Source organism: Electrophorus electricus, chromosome 17 (assembly GCF_013358815.1).
Source record: "Electrophorus electricus isolate fEleEle1 chromosome 17, fEleEle1.pri, whole genome shotgun sequence".
Classification (NCBI taxonomy): Eukaryota; Metazoa; Chordata; class Actinopteri; order Gymnotiformes; family Gymnotidae; genus Electrophorus; species Electrophorus electricus.
The window spans coordinates 1,308,622-1,334,380 of NC_049551.1; the positions used below are offsets into that span (position 1 = coordinate 1,308,622).

The window sequence follows — 25,759 nt, forward strand, 5'->3', positions numbered from 1 at the left end:
CCTCACTGGTCCCTGTACACCTGAGATGCCAGCGCACTCTGGCACAATCAGGGTTAAAATCCAGATTTGAAAACTAGTTTATATTTTCATTTTCTTTTAAGCATGTTTGGTCTCGTTTTGAAGATGAGAAAACATTCCATCGATTACCACAATAGCAGCAGTTTGGGAGAAACGATTTCAGTATTCGCCGCACGGCTCTGCTGCCAATGATTAGGACAGTACTGACGTTCAGTTCTTCTCTCCTAAATGGTGAAGAGACCAATCAGACGTTACTGATGAGCAGTCCAACGCTACAGGGTTGAGGACTCGGGTTGATCTGAAGGACACTGAAGGCTGGCATACAATAAGAGGACAGACAATTAATTTCTGGCTCATAATGGGCTCGTCAGAGGTGCCTTCCCCATCGTTAGAGGACAGAGGAGGGGTGGTTTTGCTCTTTGGTGTTACAGAGCTGCGGACAGGAGAAAACCTGGATGATGACATGTTGGGTAAGGTGGGACGTTTCCAACCCCCCGGCCGTCGAATTGAAACGCCGAAGCCTGCGTTATCTCTATCGGCCCTAATTGGGGGAGTTTCTTGGGGGGAAATAAGCCCCATGAATTCACGTGTGCACTGTGCACAGCTGAGGTGAAATAAGAATACTTTTGCTTATTTTAACACTCTCTTTCCCTAAAGTGACACTTTAAAGAGAGACATCAAGAACTGTCCATATTCCTGAACAGCCTGCTGACTGCAGACCCTGCCAGTGCTGGGCCTTTCACTGCTTCAGTCGCTCACGCAGCTTTTCCATCCTTCCCGTTGTCCTGCACAGACAGACGGGATGAAGGGCAGCGAACAACCCTGTTTACACGTATCCAGTCAGTAAACGCAAGATGGAAAATGGCCTTCCGTGGACCTTGTATGACACATGGCTGCGATACGCTCTTACTTCTGCTTAGGTACGTCCATTCCCATTTATCCTCATAAACGTGTCCACGGTTAATTCGAACAGCAGTGCGTATTCAGGCACTGGAATCATCTTTGTATTAAACCTACATAACTAACCAAGGTTTCCCATAAATCTGGGGGTGTGCGCGCCACTCCACTTAAAGGTAACATGGCTGTTAGCGCCAAGGCGAAACCACTTGCACTTACCGCGGCTTTCGTCAGTTCAGAGGGCTTAAGGAGACATCATTGATTTTTGACGTGAGCCACGATTACACTCTAAATAAAAGAGCAACAGTCACAGCTGAGGCTGGATAGGAGTCGTGACTTCATTTTAGTTGCTGTAAAGTAGACAGCTATGTCTGAGACGGAGCTGACGGAGGGCTGTGTCTGAGACAGAGCTGACGGAGGGCTGTCTCCGAGACGGAGCTGACGGAGGGCTGTGTCCGAGACGGAGCTGACGGAGGGCTGTCTCCGAGACGGAGCTGACGGAGGGCTGTGTCCGAGACGGAGCTGACGGAGGGCTGTCTCCGAGACGGAGCTGACGGAGGGCTGTCTCCGAGACGGAGCTGACGGAGGGCTGTGTCCGAGACGGAGCTGACGGAGGGCTGTCTCCGAGACGGAGCTGACGGAGGGCTGTGTCCGAGACGGAGCTGACGGAGGGCTGTCTCCGAGACGGAGCTGACGGAGGGCTGTGTCCGAGACGGAGCTGACGGAGGGCTGTCTCCGAGACGGAGCTGACGGAGGGCTGTGTCCGAGACGGAGCTGACGGAGGGCTGTCTCCGAGACGGAGCTGACGGAGGGCTGTGTCTGAGACGGAGCTGACGGAGGGCTGTCTCCGAGACGGAGCTGACGGAGGGCTGTCTCCGAGACGGAGCTGACGGAGGGCTGTGTCCGAGACGGAGCTGACGGAGGGCTGTGTTCGAGACGGAGCTGACGGAGGGCTGTCTCCGAGACGGAGCTGACGGAGGACTGTGTCTGAGGCGTAGCTGACAGGTCTAATGATGAGTGGCACACTACACCTCCACCGCTGGCTTTGGAGAATGACTACCAATTTTCCTTCTTTCAAATAGAAAATATAGATTTTTTCTTAACTCTCTTCTGTGAGCTCACGGTGCGTCTCAATTGCATATTTAATGGTATGTACAACTGAACGGTCCTTGTTCTGATCTACAGTAAAAAATTCATCTCTTTTACCATCACTGCAAAGTGCCCATGCTGTATGTTTCAAGGAACATATTTCATTTTTTCAGTCTGTGTGGTATTTATCACACACACACACACACACACACACACACACACACACACACACACACACACACACACACACACAAACCTCAGCTGACTAAACTGAATGCAGATCTACAATGAAAGTGAACCACGGTCATTTAATGAAATGACATAACACTGGTGACAGCTGGACAGCTGGTCAGCTGCTCTATTGAGTAACACGCTGCATTTACCCCGAGGGCAGAAATCCATTGGCAAATATCGATCAGTGAAGCATGTAGTGGGAATTAATTTGGCTGCGAATTCTACTCCATGTACTCCATCAGAAGCACGAAAGCCAGCGCGCAGCATTATTCACGCATGCGCACATACATTAAAGTGCTTGCATGCACGAATTGTTTGGCCGAACGCGTAAGTTTGCAGTGGTGCAAGCGACGACATGCAAGGCAAAACCACTAACATATCTGTTTAAGGAAAAAAACCCATCTACATATGAAATGAACTCTGAATGTAAATCAGTAGCCTAAACTTAAAGCAGGGTTCCTCGGGGAGACTCACAGACATTCTTCCCGCACTTCCCTGTCATGTCCTTGTGCACTTCATAGCGTGTCTCCTGGCCTCGTGCACTCGGAGGAGCGGCGAGGGCTCGACACGCGGGGCTATTTTCATCGCGCTCGCTCTGACGTGAAGAGCGGCGGAGCCCCCAGGGTCGGACACCAAACTTCGTCAGAGGGGAGCGAGCGGAGCCGCGCCTTCGCCCGGGCGACAGCGAAAAGAGGCAGAGGAGAAGAGAAAGGGACGAAACTGCGGCTGTCGCGAGCCCGCAGCGATGAGAAAGCGCACGTAAGCGGCCCAAAGTCCCATGTGAGGAGATGTCAGCATGCACGTTTGGCAAATACTGCATCTCAGAGGAGGAAAGCACGCGGACGCGTAAATCTCTCTGAGTGATTCAGTTCAAATGCTAAGTACAACCGAGGAGAGAAACCACTTCCTTAGTCCCAGAAGTTGTTTAATGAGAAAAAAACCAAAAGTGAAAATTCTGATTGTACCGTATTAAGGTCTGCCGGAGAATTTTCGTCTTAATCTGGAAAATAAGGGCAGACGAGCAGTCGCATCTATATGGACGCACGAGCAGCTCGCTCCAGCGCGGAGAAACGCTTCAACGCTTTTAACGAGAGGATGCGGTATTGGACAGTGTCTTCGAAAATATATTCGTGATCCGTTCTCCCAGTTATTACCTGCCTTTCCAAAAGTTGGATTTCACGGCTCGCTACAAAGGCACTGGATTTGTTAGATCTGCACGAGTCTAAGAAGCGCGCGGCTGGAGATGCACCGGCGGAGTGACAAATCCGTGCGCGTTAGAGCCACGCTGGAATTCTAACAGAGCTGCTAAGGAAATTACTTATCTGCCTTTACCACGGGCAACATCTGGGATCGTAGCGTCTTAATCGGAGTTCACAGGGATTTTACCATGATTTTATTTCATATTCTGAGTATCCTGTTTTTACTGGGTAAGTAATAATACTAATACGTTTAACAAAATGTCACACAGGGCAAATAAAGTAAATCGAAGCAAGAAACTACTAATTGAAGGAGATTTAGCGTGTCCTAAACATAAATCCGGGTCATAGGCAGACGATGAGAATAACAGTCACCGTTTGGTGGAATATTTATGAACTAACTGCGTAAAGTAACGTTTTTAGCGGTCAAAGGGACACCTCACAGTAAGAGCCCCGCTACACTGTAATAAAAATATCCGCAAATCCAGAATTGTCCGTAATCTTCAATCCGATCAACGAGCCCGAGTTGTTCCCCATATTTGTGGAATAAGGCTGATTTGAACTTTGCCAAGGATAAACGTCTACACACGTTCGCATAAGGAAATGTCCATGGTGCTGAAACAGAGACGTAGCGGATCATTACTGAAACAAAGCAGGGCATGTTAAAAAACCTAAATGATCTGTGCACATTTAAAATAAGTACACGCCTCAACAGCTAGTGTTTTCATAACAGTAATCCGCGCAGGATGTGCAGGGTTCGCTTTTTTTTTAATCCAAATAGCGGTAAATTATATTTGACGTCTTCAGGGAAAAGCAACTTACAACTGTCACTTCTAGTTAATACAAGTAATTTAATCGCCACAAAATGCGGCAGTTCTTTGCCCCATCGATAGATGTCGCTAAGATTTTTAAATTTTACCCCAGTCAGACAAATATTCGTTTCTTTACTACTGCAATGTGTGACAATATGTACTACTCATATCCGCTCACTGAATAGTGTGACTATCTATAAAACACAGAAATAACAATAGATTTTATTTGATCAACACATTTTGTGCTTTCTGTATTAGCCACACTTGCTACCTGTATATGGCAAGCTCATAGGTGCCATATATACATGCTAAGTTAATGTGGCATTTTTCAGACATGTCTGATCAGTTTTTCTGTGGAATGGAGGACTCCAGCACTAACTGCCACAACCATGTCCAGGGTCATCCAGGCTCTCCAGCCTAACCTGGCTGCTGCTTCCCTTCTTTTCCTCAGATGAGGTGATGTTCTCCGTGGTCAGCTCCTCGGGCTTGTCCGAGCTGGGTGCCCACACCTGGAGGGCTCCTATGGACTGCCTCCGGGCCAGTGAGATGTGCAACCAGAACTCCCAGTGCAGCTCACGTTTCCGCATCATGCGGCAGTGTCTGGTGGGCCGGGACCGGAGCACCATGCTGGCCAATAAGGAGTGCCAGGCGGCCCTGGAGGTGCTCCAGGACAGCCCCCTGTACGAGTGTCGCTGCAAGAGGGGCATGAAGAAGGAGCTGCAATGCCTGCAGAGCTTCTGGAGCATCCACATGGGCCTGAGTGAAGGTAGGATTAGGATTAGTATTAGGATTAAGATTAGGATTAGGGTTAGGATTAACCTTAGCCACATGGACCTGAGTGAAGGTGGGTGTTCAGGGTTCACCTCTAGGCTCAGGTGTGTTGCTCGGTGCTGCTTTTGGAGCTCGGTTCGGAGTGTTTGATGTCTTCTGTATTGGACTTCAGTGACCTTCATGAACTGATAGAATTCTCTGCATTTTTGGCATTTGAAGAGAAAGCGAATTATTCCTATTGATGAGAAGCGTTTGAGTGCTTTTAAGTGTGTGTAGTGTGTGAGACATGTCTGGGCATGCGTGGCATGTGAATGTGGGAAAAGGAATGCAACCCTGCATTCAACCCTCAATCTGTCTGTCATGGCAGTCCTTGAGCACGTGGAGCAGTGGCTAGCGTTTGCCTTTGAGAGTGTCGGGGGATCATTATGGGATTCAGGCATTGCAAAGCAGCCTGAATTATAACCCATCTGCTCTGGCAGTTGCCGCGGCAGCCACAACAAATAGTCCCATTGATATGAGTAATCAGGGAGGCTTTTAAAGGGACGCCTGCACTCAGGCCTGACATTTCAGTGAGGCATTGTGGACTAACTGCCTGGTAAGGTAAAACTCACACTCTCTCACACACACACACATACACACGCACACATGCCTCCATGCACATGTGCACAAACAGGCACTCACACACTCACCGAGCTTCCTTTCCTCACGGCCTAGGCTCTCCAGAAAGATTATTCTCTGCACATGTGGCACATCCTGACCCAGCACATTAGTGGGGTCTCTGGTTCATGCTCAGCACTGAATGCCGTGAGATGCCATGAGATTCTTTTATTGTTTATTTGAGGAGATCACACGGATCTTTCAGCCAGCCTTGGTAGGTCTGGTGGAACTGTCACTGGACATAGACACACCATGCCACATCCATGCCATGAATGACCTGTTGATTCTTTTTTTGGGCTGTGCCTCTGGCATCCTGCTACATATGAGTGTACAACGACTCCCCTCTCTGTCCAATCGCTTAATTCTCTTGATATCAGCAAAGATTGTGTAAAATGGTTGGACCCAGTTTTGTGCCCTAGTTTGGATGGCAGTCACGCTGCCCCCTCATTAAAATATTCTCCTTGTGACTTTGTGTTCCCAAATCCACTATAGCCCTTTTGTAGAGCCAACAGCAACAGCCACAGCAAATGCGTCTGAAAAATCCAGGTTGCTCTCGAGCAGTGGGGAGAGACTGCACAGCTATGATTGCATCTCAACAGAACTCAATCAATTCCACTGAAAGCACACAATCAGCTGGTCGCGCAGGCTTACACAACAAGACAGCCACGCCGAAGCAGCCGCATCTCAACTTGGTCTGTCTGTCATCAGGAACGCTGGGGTGTTCTACTGCTAAACAAATACACAAAATCACTGATAGGGCACAGGTTGGTGCTTGAAGAACAGAAAGAGGGGTAGAAAGAAAGAAAATTAAGTGTCAGTGCATGTGTGTGTGTGTGTGTGTGTGTGTGTGTGTGTGTGTGAGAGAGAGAGAGAGCGAGAGAGAGCGAGAGAGCGAGAGAGAGCGGGAGAGAGAGAGAGGGGGAGAGAGAGAGAGAGAGGGAGAGAGAGAGAGAGAGAGAGGGAGAGAGAGTGAGAGAGCAGGAGAGAGCAGGAGAGAGAGAGAGAGAGAAAAAGAGCAGGAGAGAGAGAGAGAGAGGGGGAGAGAGAGAGTGGGAGAGAGAGAGAGAGAAGGTATAAAAGACAGTGACAAGGGAAAGGAAAAAGAGTATAAGAGAGATTGAAAGAGAGATTGAAAAAGAGATTAAAAGAGAGATCGGAGGGGAGTGAATGTAAGTGTTCTCTGTGAGACACTGAAGTCACAGGACTGCCTGCGGCTGGTAACGGTCTGGAGGTCTCGTCTGAACAAGCGTAGCGGCGGGGTCTGGCGTGGAGCTGTCCGTCTCTGTGGTGCTGAAATGCTCACCCTGGTCCTCCCTGCGTGCTTCAAAGCGCCATCAGTGCAGGCGATATTAAATCCCATGCATGACGTAGACAAGCACAAGCTGTGTGACGCTGGGAGAAAAATCAGCAACACAGGTCCTGCCAGCAAGCCCGCCTGCGGCCTGGTTTAGAAACGCAAGGCCGGGCCAGCTTTGATCTTCACACCCAATTGGGTGAGGCTCTCCGCTTCCTCTGGTAACCTCCCCGCTGCCAGGGAGGCTGGTTGGGTGTGTAGGATTAACGACACCTGCGAGCGCAAATACCTCATGTTTGGGGAACTGTCAAAAGAGCAGAGACAGGTGTGTCATGGGGGGGCATGAGGCAGTGACGTAGAATAAAATAACAAGGCATACGAGACAATACAGTCCAAATAATGAGGTTGTTTACGCTGAAAAATCCACACAGCCTTAATACCTTAATAAGCATTAGAAATAAGCATTAGAATGAACTGATGTTTTTCATTGCAATACCGAGAGCTAATATACATCAGGTCTGTATGTGAAAGAACCTGGCAGAAATGTTTATATATACAACAACAACAATGGCAATAATAATAATAATAATAATAATAATAATAATAATAATAATAATAATAACAACAACAACAGTGTGGCTTTTGGATAATTACTGCTGGTATTCCTGAACAATGTGGGTATTACATAACAATGCTTAACAATGTAGTTCCATATTGCTATCAGTGTTATTTAACACTGCTGGTATTAATCTAACACTGCTGGTATTAATCTAACACTGCTGATATTAAGCTAACACTGCTGATATTAATCTAACACTGCTGGTATCAATCTAACACTGCTGGTATTAATCTAACATTGCGGGTATTTAACACTGCTGGTATTATTTTAAGACTGCTGGTATTATGGTAACAGTGTTGGTATGATTTTCATATTGCTGGTATTAATTTAACATTGCTGGTATTATGGCGACATTGCTGGTATTTGTACTGCTGGTAATACTTTCACATTCACTGCTAGAATTATTTTAGCAATGTACACACTGACTTAATGCTGCAGGTGTTACCTTAACAGTGCTGCTATCACCTCTGACACCAATTATACATCATTCTAAAATGCTGCGCACAAATAGCTCCAAGGTGAGAGAACAGTGGCAAAATGTCATATATTTGGTCAAGAGCTCTTAAAATTTTCACAGTTTTTTACAAAATCTGTAGGCTAATTAACACTGTCAGTCTATAGTCGTCAGAAACAGTAGAACTGACATACTGTGTCCCTCTTGTCTGCTAATCGTGGCTCATGTTTAGATTTTTGTGGCCCAAACACTGATCAGAGATCAGGCTCTTGCTGCAATCCCATCTTTGCTGAAGGAGCACTGCACTTCAGTCTCCTGCCGTGCGTTACCACGACGACCGTGGCAGCTAAGGTCGTAGAGATGCTTACTGCACATTTAGGTCAACACTTCAGCCAGAAGGGAGGCCACTCCCCTGGCCAAAACACTGCCACACCTCACACCCCCACCCAAACACACTGCCACAGCGTATGCCCCCACCCAAACACAACACCACACCTTATGCCCACCACCCAAACACACCACCACAGCTCACACCCCCACCCAAACCCAAACACACCACCACAGCTCACACCCTCACCCAAACACACCACCACACCTCACACCCCCACCCAAACCCCAACACCGTCACAACAGACGCCCCCACACAAACACACCACCACAGCTCACATCACCCTATTCGGTTCCGTTGTTCCCTGTTTAGTTTCTTATATCTGTGTGGGTGACCACCAAGGACAATTATGTAATTATCTAGACACACTGCAGCCTGGGAGTTTGGCTCAGGCCTATGCCACTCATTATTTTCAGCTGTTCATGTTAATTAGGGGATTATACTGTATTTGGCAACCACGAGAGACTTTGAATAAAGCAACTTAAAAAGCAAACAGGCCTTTGAGTTGCTTCGTAAAAAAAAAAAAGAAAAAAGAAAAAAGTTCCGGGCTTGTCGAGCTTCTGGACTTAAGGAGAAGGTATCCATTACTGCTGGAAGTGAAGGTCTAAGAACACCCCACTCCAGAAACATCTCCAGAAACATCTGCCAGCTCCCAACAAACGTTCCCATTATGACACTAAACTGATTAGGAAAGAAGTCTTATGACAGGGAGGTAGAGCGCATGTTCTGCATTTCATAAGAGGGCGGAAGGAATGGATCTCAGAGGGACTCCAACAGCCTTTGTCATGTTGAAGAATGATCAGAGCATCACAGTAGTTTATGTTTGGATGGGATTTGACTGACCCTTAAAGATCTAGAGCTCTAGAGTGTCTTGAATAGCTTCAATATGACAACATGCCGTGTTGTGTATCAAAAACTGACAGTGTGTAAGCATCATAACGTAACCATAAACATCCCCTTTATCTCAAATACTCCATAATCAACAGCAAAAGAAAACCTAAATGTCTAATTATTTCTGTGTAAAGGATAAATGCAAACACAGTGATATCTGCGATGCAGCTTCTGTATCAAGACAGATCAGAAACATTTAGTGTGATATGCAATCAAGGCTGTAAGACAACCAATCAAAACACTGGTACACATCTTCATACACCAAAAATGTGATAATTACACAGACATGACATCACTGGACTGCACAGGCGCGTCTTTTGACGTAGATTTGCACAATTCTGATGATCACAAGTCACTAGAGACCAAACCAATTCGAAACGCGCACCGAGGGGAGAAGTTGGCGGTAAGATTTTGAACAATAGAGAGATGAAGTTGCAAAATTTTAATGAAGATAATTAATCAACCCCCTCCCCTCCTCTCCAGCCCCCAACCGTCACCCCCTCCAAAAAGTTTTAATTAAACAGGCGTGTAGGAAAAAGGCCAGAATTCATTAGCTATTGTTGCACCTGACAAATTCTGAAAGAAACCCACCTTCTAGTGCTTGCCAGCTCATCTGGTGTTTGTGCCTTAATGAATTGCGTTCATAGCAGCTCAACGGCAGATTAACTTTACTACGCGTCAGGAGGTTCTTCTTTGTTTACTAATCACATGCCTTGATTCCCCGACGAAAATGGCATGTAGATCGCATCCCTGGTGTCTCCAGCCACTGAATATAGTTCACAATAAATCAGTCTGTCTGTTTCTCCTGTACATGGTTCAACCTACATATACACCTTTTAAAAATATCCCATATTGTTCAGAAAAAACCCAGATCCGTTGTCATTTGTAAAAGGCCTTTCCTTAAATCTTTCTGACCACAGGAACAGAATCCACAACAATGCAACCATCAAATAGTAACAAATGAAAAATCCCAATCAGAACAGTAATCACACCTCACACTGCTAAAGAGACGGCCGTTTATATTGTGTAACCGCTTCTGAAAAATACCCATTTTCTGCAGAGATAATGTGTGACTCAAACACAGCCACACACACACACAAACACACACACACACGCGACTTCTCCACTGACGACCGTGGTGTTGCATAATTGATTCCCTTGAAGGAAGGCAATTTCAAAAGCAAACTCAGACTGTACATCTTGCACGGCTTCCTCGCTGTTCCAATTACTGCTGACTAGTTTGGCTCCAATCTGGGGGAGGTGGGGTGGAGAAGCGTCAGCGCGTCGGAGCAGAACGCGCCGGTGTACTAAACCCGCTCTGACGGTGATAATAACGGATTGGACTTCTATATAAGCAGCTACAGTGAAATGCCAAAGGCTGCCCTGCTGTTTGTGGCAAACACTCACCTCTCATTCCTCAGCTAATGTACATTCTGCCCAGTGCATTAGACACCAGCTTTTTACACATGGATCACCACAAATGTGGAGTTGCCTCTTTTGCATAAAATCTAAACAGTGCACATATACCATTCAGTAATTACTCATCGAAAGGTTTCAAAAACTAGAAATGTTTAATAAAATCTGTGCCCATGCTCATTTCAATAATGGGTTCAACTAATGGAGTCTTTTTATAGAAACTACTGGAGGAGAGTGAACACTTGCCTGACAATGCCTGCATTTTCCCTCTTTCCATGAGATAATGAGTACCGAGATACAGCACATCATAAACACAGACCTGAGTCACATTAATGACCCCTAACGCCCCGTGCCAAGGACAAGGACATCAAACTGTCCCCAAAGTGGAGCGAGATGTTCCATATGTCTCCCGATGTCTCAAGTGTCAGCTTGAGGTTAAAGGAAGAGACATGCTGAGAAACAAGCGAACAGAGCCATCAGTTGTGCGGCAGCCTCGAGCAGACAGAGAGAGAGAGAGAGAGAGAGAGAGAGAGAGAGAGAGAGAGGGAGAGAGAGAGAGAGAGAGAGGGAGGTGTTCTCAGCTAGACACACAGAGAGACAGACAGGCCGAACCCTGAGATCTGACTTCATCTTAAACTCACAGCCCTCTTCTAATACACTACTGAAGATGTGGCCATCAACACTGACCCGACTTACACGAGGAGAACGCACGGAGGCCATTTTACGATGTGGAGGTTAATTAGAAATTATGCAAACTTTATTGTCAGAGGTAATTAAAAGGAGAGTACAAAGATGGTTTAAGAGAATAACGGTCCTTGTAATCAGGCCCACCGCCACTGACAAGCTCAGCCATGCTGATGGGAACTTAGAGCCAAAGACTAATGTTTAACTGGGTGCACAGAAACTCTCCCATGTGTGCCCTCCTCCCTCTCCCTGTGTGTGTGTGTGTGTGTGAGTGTGTGTGTGTGTGTGTGTGTGTGTGCGTCTGTGTGTGTGTGTGTGTGTTACAAACAGATAGAAGTTGTGTTAGAGGCTCTAGCAAATGAGGGGCGATAAATCCCTTTGCTCATCTGTCAGGCGAAGCCATTGCGTTTTATTTTAGATTAGATCTATTCATAAATTGGCAACAACAAACTTCATGTGAGTGATGTCCATTTCTTTATGGCCAATATCTCAGCATCATTACCCGTTAGTGTCACCACCAGCATGAAACGCTACAAGGTCACACATCTCCCAAACACGGAGGCACTTCGGAAGGCTGAGTGACGGCCTGCTCGTCGTCCCCATGCTGGTGGCGTCCAACGTCTCCCGTCCTGAATTCCCCTCCGTCATTCCAACCATTAAAGTTCCTCAGACACCACACAGCTCTCGGTAGAGTAGCGGCCAAAGTCGTAGCCAAGGACAGCACTGCTCCGTTTACTGTGCAAATGTGCAGGCGCATCGGTGGATGAATAAATGTGGGAAAATCGCAAAGTGCCATATTTATCATGCTTACATATATGGTACTTTGATGTTGCGCAGTAAAAAACAAACAAACCCAAACCCTCTCCTTGTATTTACAGACCTAATCTATGTAAAGTTCATGTGTCACCTCTACCGCGCACATATCTAGGCAATGGGATGGGGCACATTCTTCTGGAGCGCTGTTGTCTGTTGTCTGCGCGGTTGTCGTCCCCTATTATCCCTGAGCGGAGGGGTGGGTCAGGACTCCGTCCTGGGTTGCCTCTTTGAGCAGAAGCAGGCAGCTCATACAGGTGTCCATGCCACAGCGGGACAGTCCATCACACCAGCAAGCGCAGATAAGCCCCTGATCCAAGATGATCCTGTAAAACAGAGGCCATCAGGGGGCTTGTTGAAAGCACACACACACACACACACACACACACAGGTCCTGAAGAGGGCCAAAGGGCCTGGAGCCCCTGGGGTGGGGGCAGAGTGGAGGTGTAGGTGGAGACAGGTGGAGCATGAGGGTTTCCAGAGTGTGGTGCTGTGGGGATCCACACAAGCTGAAAGTACCTGCCAGGGTCATGGTACCATGTCATTATAGACCGGCTCAGTGGTAATGAGTCACCTGACCACCTCAGTTAGAGTGAACACCATTTCCTGTGTGAAACATGTCCTTTTTAAAGTGAAACAAATAAAGGAATTTTTTTTTTTTTTACCAAAAAAGTGAAATACAGCCTTAATTCAACATGTTGGTATCAAATAAGCAAAAAATGGTTGTGTACATTCCTACTCATTTGCTATTATGATTTATTCTTGCTTAACATATGGTAAATATGCACTTTAAGAGCCTTCATGTGCTGTAGGTCTGACAGAGCTGAAATGAGGTCACCAAGCTCATTAATTTACAAAACCCTCGCAGGGTAACCTGAGTGTGGGACCATCACGGTTAGACTGACAGCCTTGCAGCCTTTCCTCCCAACCCAGATCTCCCACACCGCTGGCTACTGCCCTGGATCACGGATACACGCTACACATGGATACACGTCCCACATGGACTGAACACACGGGCTAATTTGCCATTTCCAAGAAGGCCCTGAGACCATTCTACTCTGGCTCTCTGAGAACTGATCCACATCTGGGAAAGTCTTTGTTGATGCAAAAGACAGAACTGGTTTTATTGTGAGCGTTATTTCACAGAATGTGTACTAGCTCATTTTTAAGATGTAAAAGTAAGGGTTTTTTATGCTTCAAACAAACAGGGCTTATCAGGCCTTTCCAAACCTTTCTCCTGGGCTTGTTGCTGTTGCAGGCGAGGAGCTCTACGAGACGTCCCCTTATGAGCCGATGCATTTCTCTGATGAATTCCGTCTCGCCTCCATTATTTCAGGTAAGAGATATCGGTTTTCTGCTCTAATAGAAGATACCTTTCAATTTTTAATTGGAGGTCCATTCAGCACAGAAGGTTATGAAATGCAGTGAGTCTCTTTGTCCTTCAAGTGGTCACTAGGGATGCATCAAACAAAGCAGTGCTTTTTTTCCTCCTTTTTTCCCAAGTGCAGGAGAAGAGAAGATAGAGCTCGTGTAAAGGGGAAACACAACCAGGAGGTTTTAAATCAGAATAACTTCAGTCGTCTATTCACATAAATGCTCAGGATGCAGATATAGGACTCAGCACACCAAGATGGTTTAGCATGGAGGTCTCCGTTATGCATTTTGCGCCCATGATGCAATACAACTCACCCTGATTCTGAAGGTTGGACTTCTCTCCAGTGTTTAGTGGTCACATTGATCACCCAGCAAATGAAGTCATTACTGCATTTCTTTGTAAAAGTGTGTACACATCTCAGCTTTTACATCACACCTAGATCCACAGATATCTCCACATCTACTAAGTACAAATATTCTCATCTCCTTCTGTTTGTTTAGATCAAGCTGGATATTATTAATCCCATACTGACAGTGGCTTTCAGGTGTAGGACCCGTCTGAGTGATTTACTACAGCAGTTGTGAGGAGGTGGTTTTAGATGTGGAGGTCTCGGGAGACTAACTGCTTAAACATGCCATATGTGCTCGTAAACTGGTATTATGTGTATCATAAGGGTATTATTAAGGGTATGACGTAAGGATTTCTGTAAATGTCATTTAAAAATGCTGCTTTAATTTAGTTGCAGTTATTAACTGTGTCAGTAACGCTACCCAGCACATTCCACCTGACGCCCTGTTGTTGTCGAATCCAGACAATCACCTGAACACATAAGAAGTTTTTCAATCAAACTGTAATATCTACTACGGTGCTCACAGCCCTGGCAGCAAAACGCATTAGCTGCTCATTCTTACACAACACACATTTCCAGCTCCATATTCTTAACCAAATGAAGCTATTCTTTACTGTAGATAAGAACGGGTCTTCTGCAAATTCATTAGCGCTATGTGTGCGCCAACTGCGGCTCCTCGATGCTTCACTTCATCGTGCTTCGTGTGGGTTTAATTAGCACAAATGCAGCTGGACCAGTCACGATTATAACAGCAATTCACTCAGACCACCTAGGAGAACAGAATTAGCCCGTATGAATCATAATTGCAGCATTGAGGAGAAACTTGTGAATAAGCAGTGATTCATAGACCTGACTGCTGGGGCTCCTTCTCTTCTATTCTTCTTACTGTCACCTCTGGAACTTGATCGTATTTTCTTTCACAAATTAAGCGCAGAATGGCGTAGCAGGGCTCAGAGTGCCTCCACCATCGAGGCCGCCACCTGGGGGTCTCGGGCTGGAACACAGTTCCAAAGCCGGAAACACGGATACAGAGAAAATAAAACATGCTTCCCTCCCTCAACGATGGAAGGGAACAAAACCCATCCCCCATCCTGTCAGGAAAAAGCTATTTACTTTTAAATTCTTCATGTGCCAGGTCATATTTCTCATTCTTCACCCCACAATAGAGGTAATCTGGATCCTTGTATGAGATAGATAGCACCACCATCTGAATATAGCACCAAAGAGCTCACGTGAGCCACGATGGGGAAATGGCTGCACGTGGGGAAATGGCTGCACGCTATGGAGATTATTGGGCCATTCACGTGGCCTCTGAGTTGGATTTCTGAAAGTAAAATGCAACGGTATCATGAAACAGTGATAGTCAGGGCTTGGTTATGATAAACGGTCACTTCTGTTTGTTGTGTCATGTCACATGTTTGTTTATTTACAACCTTGAGCTTTACACAAGGTGTCACCCGATACTCTCTGCTCTTATGAATACCACATAATAAACTGTATGTGTGAACTACTCACTTGTGTAACAAAAGCAATATGTGCACAAAAGTTGAGATAATTAGGCAAGGAATAATAAGTACTGTAACATGTAGCTATGTTTTCCCAGTTGGTACTGTTGAGTAAATACAAGACAAGAGCCCCTCAGGAAACAAAGGTTTTAGCTCAAAAGAGTCAACAACAAAACTCACAAAAAAGCGTTTCTGAAAAACTCCCAGACAAATGAAATAAATGATGAGGTGCATTTGAACTGGGATTTTACTTGTTTATCCTGATTAGAGTGGATTTGCCACAGGAAACAACCTGATTCTATCTGCTTGAAGTTGGTCACCACAGCCAGCGCCGTTCTATTAACCAGGGAGGAGCCCTATCTGTGGTGGGTGGAGATGGGAGAGAGAGAGAGAGAGAAGGAGGGAGGGAGAGTTCATAAGATGAGGTAAAGAGATGGACAAAATGGATGGCACTAAAAAAGGAGAGACAGACAGAGAGAGAGAGAGATGGCAGGAGTAACAGTGGAGGAGGGATGGAGAGACAGATAGAAAGATAAGAGGCTAACGGAATGTGATGTTTAAAGGAGAAAGAGAGCGGCAGCATTAAAGGGCGCCCGAGAGTGGAGGCGTGTCCGTAATCGATGAGTGAAGTGCAGGTTGCTGAGAGCAGATCTTCAAAGGGTACTTATATTCGCACGCACACGACTTTAAAGGAAATGATATTCCAGAAGTAGAGCGGATTATTTATTTATCAGGTCGCAGATATAGAAGAATCTTCTTTTTAAAATGGTTCATGATCATAAACATTCTGAGCTTATTCTAGGTTTTATTTCTTTATAGGTGTGCAAAAGTTGCATGCAGGAGTGCAGCATAACAGCTCCATAACACCTCGCAAATGGCCATTTGGTTATTGTCATGTTCTGCACACAGCAGGGTGGGGGTTGGGTTGAGTGGGGTACAGTGGGAGTGGGATAGGATTGATAGTGGGGTGGGGTGGGAGTGGGGCTTTGACTAAATTAATTGAGAGGTCCATGGAAATGAGATGGTGCAGGGCAGGTTGTTGTGTTTTTGTGAATATGAATGCACTGCATGAAAGCCCCCAGGGCCACATCAACCCCCCCCCCCCCGAGGGACCACTGCAGGAGAGTTGCCACAGACTTGTACGATGAGTGCACGTAGACAGTAGCACCTCCAAAGCTCGTTACAGTTGTGTTCTGAAGAAAAATGCCCCAAATCCTAAGAGAAGTGTGAAAATGAAGCCCAGACTGAGCTGTTAGATGTGTTGTGAAGATTAAAGTGTCTGATACACTAACTCTGAGGCTCCTTAATGCAACCAGGTGGGATTTAACAGATGATAAACTGGGAACATACAACAGGAAGACTGATCCAGCTCTCTGCCTGTTGGTTCAGACCTAAAACTGTAAAATAAGGAGAGAGAGCACTGGGAATGTCTCTCATGCTTGGATTATTAGCAAACTTGTGCAAAGTGCTCCATCATAAACCCACATCACCACTCTGTCCCCCAATGCGCCAGCAAATTTGTGTTCCAGCAATAACAACAAAAGAGGGGGAGAGACAGAGATATGGAGAGGAGAGAGCGAGAGAGATAGAGAGAGAGTGACAAAGAGAGAGAGAGCAAGAAAGAGAGGGGGAGAGAGAGAGAGAGAGAGAGAGGGATTACAGCTGATCTCCTCATTTACTCCTTTGACAACTTTAGAGTTGATCTTTTCCTCAGCCAGCCTTCACGTTGCCTCTGTCATTCCACTGGAAGCTCATTGACTTTTGCTGTTTGAGCTGTTTGAGCGATTTGAGTGGTTTGAGCTGTTTGAGAGGCTGCTCTTCACTCAGAGTTCTTTCTTTGCCTCTAAAATCTCCCCCCAAATTGCACTCTGGGGTAGTAGACGTCGGGGCATGAATTACCACCTCCGGTCATCTGGAGCGGGTTGAATGGCATGTTCCTCCCAGCAGGGCTGGGAATGCACACTGCTTTTCATCACAAAGACAAAAGGCAGTTACTTTAGATGTGTTTAGAGGAAACCAGGCATTTTTCTGTCCCTTTGTGTCCGAGCCCTTTAGAATGATTGGTTCTGAACTCCAACCATACCCCTTGCACCTCTAAACTTTGATTTCGAAGGACCTTGGAGGCATTCATTCTCTTGCTCTCCATTTCAGACATGAAATGAGACGGTGTTTGTGTGTTTGGCTGCTATAGCCGGGAGGTGCGGGGGAGGGGCGGGGTCTGTTTGGAGGCGGGGCTTCTCACAGCTGCCTTATGCCTGGGGAAGCATCAGCAAGCAGGTCCACTCTCCACTTACACGAGCTTGTGGAAGCCTCTGCCTCAGTGAGTTGCGTACCGAGGCCCTCGTCCGATTCCCCCTGCTTAAATAAAACATGTGGAAGAGCACTGAAGGGAAGAGCTCAGAGGCAGAGGAACTGAGGGGGGGCAAACGTGCCTGTCAATACACAAACAAGCTGGCACCGGCGTAGCACTAATTGGCGATAGCGTACCTTACGCAGATGCACAGAATACTTATCAGCCTTGCTGGGTGGTGATGAAAACCTACCGCATCACACACTTCCCCTTGGAACAGTTTCCCTGTGTGTGTGTGTGTGTGTGTGTGTGTGTGTGTGCACGCAGAGTCACAATGAGTTAATGAGAACTGGAAAGAGAAGACTGGACAGCAGGCCTGTGGGGGGGAGGGGCTTTTTTGGTGTGGTTCAGATAACATCAGGGTTGTTATGTACATGCTCATTACTGATAACCATCTCTGCATCGAGGCCTCGTCCCTGTTCCTACTGAAGGTGCCTCTCTGTAAGTGAATGAGGGAGAGACCAACACACAACCCCGGCCGCCGTGATCACGTCAGCTGCTACAGGGCTGGACCTGTGCCTGTGCAGTCCAACAGAACCGTGTAGTCCAACAGAACAACAGAAAAACAAAAATCCCTACCCAGAAGAATTAAGAATTAAAATGTTTTAGCCCCAGACATCAAGGTGATCCACCAAAAAAAACAGCTGCCATTACGACCTCCTGTTAACACGATGTTACGACTTCCCTGCAGGTGCTTTCAAATCAAAGCATTCTGGAGTCAGAAACAGACATTATGCTTCCTGGCAGAATAAGGGAAGTGCAGCTGTCTGCTAAAATGACGAACATCAGCATATTCTCAGCTCTGTCTGTGCCACGCAGAACAGCTTAGCCAACACTTCTCTCTGGGTAAAATTCATTAGAACTGCCATGGAGAAGAAAGAGGACACACTACTGAGCTTTCAAGGGACGAGCAATTAGAGAATGGTCTGCCGTTATCGGCAGGGTGTGGAAGAGCCACAACACATCATGGGTGAAAAGCCAACACGAGATCCACCACCACCATTTACGCCGCAGGCTCTCTGTAGTGCTTCCACTTTTAAACACAAGTTTTATTTTTGCCATCTTTCCCTCAAAGACAAAAGTTGGACAGTATTTGTCTCCCTGCTTGTTCACTCGAAACTGTGCTATACTGACTGCTTGTCCTCCTCCACACTCTGCCTTCTCTCTCTCTCTCTCTCTCTCTCTCTCTCTCTTTGTCTCCCTCACACTCTCTCTTTCCCTCACTCTCTTTTCCCCTCATTTTCTCTCTTTCCCTCATTCTCTCGCTCTCTCTCCCCCCATTCTTCTCAACAGCCATGGATTCTGTCTCCATGAAGGCAGGCCTGTGCTCTGATGCAGGTAAGCCATGTAACCCTTGCCTGGACGCAGCCAAGTCCTGCAACCTCAACGACACGTGCAAGCGCCAGCGCTCGGCCTACATCGCTACCTGCAACCGGGCGACGCCCATTGCGCACACCCAGGAGCCCTGCAATCGCAAGCGATGCCACAAGGCCCTGCGCCAGTTTTTCGAGCGTGTGCAGAGCGAATTCAGCTACCCCCTGCTCTTCTGCTCATGCCAGGACAAGGCATGCGCTGAACGCCGGCGCCAGACCATTGTACCCGCCTGCTCCTTTGAGGAGAAGTCGCGGCCCAACTGCCTGGAGCTGAGGAGGACCTGCCGCACTGACCCTCTCTGCAGGTACGTACCTGCATGCAGCCCACAGCAGGGGTTAGAGGTCACAGCACAGGACCACAGGGACAGAGGATATGTAAACAGAATTTAGAAGAAGTAGACTACATGGTTCAGGTTCCAGATCTCTGCATCACATGGACAGGACACAACTCAGCAACAGAATGAAATGGGCTCGAGGTTTATGTGCAAATGATTGTTTCACCCAAGTGATATAATTCCAGGTGTGTAACACGATGGGTATTTCTGCCTTCTTGAATCAGACGTGTCCCGTAATGAAACTGAACAAGCCCTGATATTACCTACATAACCAGTTATAGCTGACCTCATGAGTAACCAGGATCTCACAATACGGACAGTAACGAATCGATATGAGAAAATGACATGGGCCCAGACACAGGTCCAAGAACCCATTCACCTGGTTGACCTCTGACATCATGTTCTTACCAAGTGAGAATGAATGACTGATCGCCCTGCAGTGGCTGCAGATTCAGTGCGAAAAACAGCAGAAACAAAAACATTTAAGCTTTTTAAAAGGTTTGTCTGATGTTGTCTGATGCCATTAATTGAAGAAAAAAAAAATCTTTAATGTACCAGGCTATATTTTACATTTACTGAGGTGTGTGTTTTAAGCTCTTTTGATTAACAATGATGCAAGATGTTTGAGAGACATTGGAAAATTGGAATAGACCTTCAGATTATGTATTGTCTTTACTTTTATGTTGAAGTTACAGTCTTCAGAAACATTCTCAGACACAGAAGCATTCTGTCTAACAAACAGCACGACACAAACTGGCTGAAAACAAGCCATCCATTATCACCTGCCCTACATTTTGACTTGTTTAATGAAAAAGTCGTTTTTAGTTTGTTTTTTAAACAATGTTACATTAACGTGTGTTCACCATTCATCAGTGTTCCTCTGCTACCTTAATGGTATTTTCACTAGCATGTCAATGTGATTTCACTTCGGAGAATTGTAACAGACATAATGATGTGTTTTCTTTCCTGTTGAAGTTATCCAGTCTTCAGGAACCTTCTCTGACACATACATTCTGCCTCACACAGAGCGCAATACAAACTGATTGAGATTTTAGAAAAGATCGAGTCTCAAGTGATTGGTAACAAGATTGCGCAAAAAACCTTTCAGATTCAAATTGTGGTTCAGCTGTCAGGGCTGTCATACGGCAGCGGCACCTCTCCCAGGTCCTAGTGCCCCTTATCTCCTTATATTGTGAATTTGGAAACAAGATGGCGTGCATGAATAAAATAGAGTGAGTGAGAAGAGAACTATTGATAATTTTAACCTTTAATGCATGCTTATTTGGGGGGCTAAAGAGTATTTAAGGGGGATTTAGACCCCCCAAAAACAGGTCGAATCATGCCCATGTAGGATGCCAACATTTTGAAAACAATTACTAAAGATACAAATATTACATTATATACTTCAACACACACACACACACACACACACACACACACACACACACACACACACACACACACACACACACACACAAATTTTATTTAACACAATTACATCAAATTTTAAATTATTCAGGAATTGTTTGATTGGAAAATGAATATTTTTGGTTTTATCAAGTTTTTATCAAATATTGCACAGGGAAACTTCAGAAAGAAGAGTTGAAGTGAAACTTCATATCTGGGAACTTCTTGATCAAAGGGATGTAGATGAATAGTTATTTCGGCATTGTGTGTGATATAGCTTCCTGGTCAAGATAAAGAGGGAATTGTGGAATTGGATTTACTGGGAAAGTAATGTCTTTGTAACTGCTGAAAAACAGAAGTGACAGTCTGGTGGTTCTGACTGAGCAGAGCTGTGGTACAGAACTCGAAGCCCTGGGAAGTGTGATGTAATGGATGAAAATTGCGTGTGTGTGGAGTGTGGCTCGAGACCGGATGGTAGATGGAGACTGGGCTGATAGGAGGACTGTACACTTTGTGACACACTTCACCATTTCATGACTAATTTGCATAAAAGTGGAACATTTCTGAACTTCATAAGTCACTGAGAGTGGGTCATGGCGTGTCGGTGATATCAGAGGTTTGACTTCAGTCTCCCACACAGAATGATCAACTTGCACACTCTGGTATTTTTCACAGCTTCCTAGTGTGAACAACCAGAGAATCCAAAAGCATTATTCCAATGGTCCTACTGTTCACCCAGCAGACCTGACAGCTCAGAAAAAATGTAGACCAACCTCAAACCTACCACCACCTAGGCCATCCTCAAACCTAACACCACCTAGACCAACCTCAAATCTACCACCACCTAGACCATCCTCAAACCTAACACCACCTAGACCAACCTCAAACCTACCACTATCACACTTCCAGACCAGAATTAAAAGCATATGGAGAGGGTCCACCACCCAGGAAATACCTTGTCAGTAGTGGTACCGAGGTGAGGAATTGAACAGTGTGGAGAGTGTCTGAAAACTGTGACTGTATGTGTATAAATGCAGCATGCTATACCTGTTAGACATGAACACAAGTGTGTGAAGGTGTTTGTAATAAAGCATCTGTTGACATGAGCAAGTTTGGGCCACATCAAAACTCAAGAGCTCCAACATGCTCATGAAAACAGTACAGTGGCCGTGTGACTTAAGCCATTTAATCCTTTAAGCAGTAACTTATCATCATTCACAGCTCCTGCGTTCCCTGGCAGCATAAATCAATGATTGATATCACGCAACCTCCCATAATCCTCAGAGTCTATTAGAAACAGTAAGAATAGCTGTTAAATTGAGTGGAGAATGTTAATTAGCCTGGTCTGGTGAGCGAGGAGGAAATCAATGGGCTCCGTGACAGCTAAAGGTCCCCTCTGAGATCAGCGCGCTCAGCTTTCCACAGCCAGCGCATCACTCATGAACCTCAGACAGCGCGGGCCAGGCCACAAATTCAGACGTTTATGAAAGCATTTAAAATACATTCTGAATGTCAGCCTGGCGCAATTGTTAAACAGAAAAGCGGGAGAACGACCAGGATCACGGAGGAGTTCTTTTATCGGAAAACCATATCAGTGCTAGCAAAATGTCAGCGCGGTCCACCGTGACTGACGGGGCCTGGAACGTGCAGAGGAACTGGCTGTGCTGCGGTGTTTATATTTATAATAAGAAAACTTGATGAATACCTCATGTACTACAGAACAGTTTCCTTCATCAGGGACCCTATTAAAAAAGTGCCCAATCATTTTTCCTGTGCTCATATTCAAAGCTGGCCTTCACAGAGCATGTCCTGGATACGCTCGTCCTACCTGCAGAGAGGGGGGGGGGGAAGAGAGAGAGAGGGGGAGGGAGAGAGAGGGGGAGGGAGAGAGAGAGAGCTAGTGAGCAGATGCATGTCCTCGTATAGCTGGATGATTTATACACGCTTGGCAGTGTGCAGGTCCCTGGCAGGCCGACCTCAGGACTCTGACTCCTGCCTCTGTCTGCAGAAATCACCTTGCCTGAGCCTGGGGTGGGACACTGGAGGACGTCCAACACTGCTGCCTTCCAAAAGCTTCCAGGCTCTCTCTCTCTCTCTCTCTCTCTCTCTCTCTCTCTCTCTCTCTCACACACACACACACACACACACACACACACACACACACAGAGTTGTGTGTCTCTACTCTGAACACAATCGGCTGCAGCAGGCTGTCCACAGTTGTAAGGGGGTCATGTATGCTGAAACAGTGCAGTTATACTCACTGCAACAGCAGACTAGAGCTACAGTAACTGGGAAACAGCTTTTAGTTGTACTTGTAGTCAGACTATATCAGTTACTCACCTGATAATGAAGAGCAACATTTCTGAGGACGGTTTGAGTGCTTTTGTTTGCTTATTTATTTATTGGTTATGCTAATGTTCTACAGATGGATCACAGGCACAGTGTAAATATAAATTATGGTATATATGATATCACTATATGAATATTCAGGATGGGCTGTATGAAGATATATAAACACAAAACAAAACACAAGAGGAAAATGTCTACAATTCTTCCACCTAAATTCTGGCATAAATAGAGAATGAGAAGGAGGTATTATTTGTTTAGGGATGTTTTCTGTCAAGGACTTTAAAAAATAGTTAATTGTAAATTGTGGAGAACCAGAAAGACTGATAAGTACAAGTGTCTGTCTTTACTTCCCACCAAGGCAACGCCAAACAAAATAAACGACGCTTTTTTGGAGATTAATAATTGCATTAGTAGCAGCCAGTGGCTATAGAGTGAGTTTTAGACAAACAAAAAGTAGTTGTCTTTGTTTTTTGCGTTGTGTCCCTTTGATATGTCTTTTCAAGCTTGATGCGTCGGCTAGGACGTATCTGTGCGTTTGACATCAAACATTAAGAAAAATGTTTTGATCGGGTGCACAAATGGTTGAAGACAGAGTTTCAGAAGCAGTGGGTGGAGCCTAGGGAAAAGCCTTTGAATTATAACATGGAGACATACATCATTCCCCCATTTAAATTCAGAGCATTTGTGACCTAAAGGAGTATGGCCCTGTGTGCTAGGGGCTGAGGGGCCGTGAGTGTGAGCCAGCAGACCCCTCTGTTCTGCTGGCTTATTTAAACTACACTGGTAGAGGTCTTATAACCATTGGGCTGCTGTCCCTGCAGGGACAAGTGCCTTGTTGTCAGAGACAGCGCTGTCCGGTTCTATTCTTCTCACGTCCAAGGGATTAGAGGAGGGTGTGGAGGGGAAGCATGGTGCAAGCGCTGTGGTGCAGGAGTCCACGGCTCTCATATGTGGGGCACCACGCAGCGAGCTGGGTGTCTGGGTGCCAGGGACAGCCGCGCCACAGTGCTGCTGCAGCCTGGCACAAACGCTGGGCGTGACTTCTATATGTTATTGTCAGTGCTTTGTTGGCAGAGTGCAAGAAAGAAGCAGACAAGACACACAAAAACACACACATGCATGTACACCATGCAGACACACTTGCATTGAGCACACACACACAGAGGATGTATTTTAAATCAAAAACATAGGTCTAGGGTAATGCAGTAGGCGTTTTAAATCTGTTCGCAACAGAAGTACATTGTCTCAATTAAATATTAACAAGTGATTTAGGCCAATTTTCAGAATAATGAGGGCAGGACTATTATTGATGCCAAGTGTTCAGTTTTCAAAGTTGAAAGTGTTTAGCAACAGATAATGTGTTCCAAAGGTCTCATTGCTGACATGACAGTATAATTATGGTAAAACAGAACCCCCAATTTACCAAAGTTTGAAATGCCAATAAACAAACAAAAAAAAGGCTTAGTTCAGAAAAAGTCATCAGAACGATTCACAAGTGTGCCTGTGTGATTGAACAGGAGACAGATGTACTTCGTGAGTCAGTGAGCCATGCTAGCCCCACTGAGAGCTTCCAGAGCTGATACACAGTGGCAACTACCTGCAGGATCTGTCCAGGGACCATCACTAGCCCACAGCTCAAATGAAGCATGAAAAAGGGAAGGGGCACAACCCTAAAAATGCTTGCTTAAAATATACAGCCTTCAGGCCCTTTTTTCTTTAGCCCGAATGCAAGACCTGCACTGTCTGTGACTGTCCCAGATGGACAGGACAGAGAGGAGAGAGAGGACAGGCACCATCTGCTCCTAAACACACAGTGATAAGCACTCCAATTAGACACTAAGTGGGCCGATACCTTGCTCAGGGAAGAGAGATATTTTTGTCTGTCTGAAGCAGGGACAGCTCTTGTGACCCACGTGAGTGACTGTGCTGATGTGTTTCGGTTACAATGGGGTGGGGTGAGCTGCATGCGTAAGCTAGACAGAAAGTTTGATTTATGGAGCTGAATGAGCACATACAGCAAGTTACAGCTTACATAAAAACTCCAAAGTCTGAGACAAAACATACGGTGAGTGTAAAGGCTGATTCTAAATCAGAGAGCTTGGAGACGCAAAGAGCAGGAGTGTCTGGGGTGTTTCGGAAGTCACTTTGACCTATTCTTAAAACTCCGCAAAGTCTCTGGGATCCAGTCTGATCCTGAGACTTTTGGTGAAAAAAGCTAAGAAAAGAAACAGAAAAACAACTTAATGCTGCCTCATTAATTTCGAAGTAAACTGAGTCGTCACAGAGAGAAAGGGACGGTTTGGAGCACTATGTTATTCAGACATCTTCCATGGTCCCTGCTGGTGTATATTTGGATCACGTGTGCATAGATCCACCACATTAGTTACAGCATGGTTACGAAGAGGTTAAATTAGACCTGATGAGCCCATTTCAGTGATGACAGAAGAACAAGAAGAAGGACTCATTCCACAATTAATTCACGA

The 25,759-nt window shown here is 45.9% G+C and overlaps 1 protein-coding gene across 1 annotated transcript in view; it reads left to right on the forward strand.

Moving 5' to 3' along the window:
• The first annotated feature begins 2,907 nt into the window (after nt 1-2,907).
• Nucleotides 2,908-25,759, forward strand: part of gfra2b (GDNF family receptor alpha 2b) — a 31,823-nt gene continuing 8,971 nt past the window's right edge. Inside the window, exons 1-4 of the mRNA XM_027001736.2 lie at nt 2,908-3,665; nt 4,698-5,012; nt 13,492-13,569; nt 19,106-19,490. Of these exons, the coding sequence (XP_026857537.2) occupies nt 3,626-3,665; nt 4,698-5,012; nt 13,492-13,569; nt 19,106-19,490 (818 nt within the window). The 5' untranslated portion in view covers nt 2,908-3,625. The remainder of the gene's footprint in view (nt 3,666-4,697; nt 5,013-13,491; nt 13,570-19,105; nt 19,491-25,759) is intronic.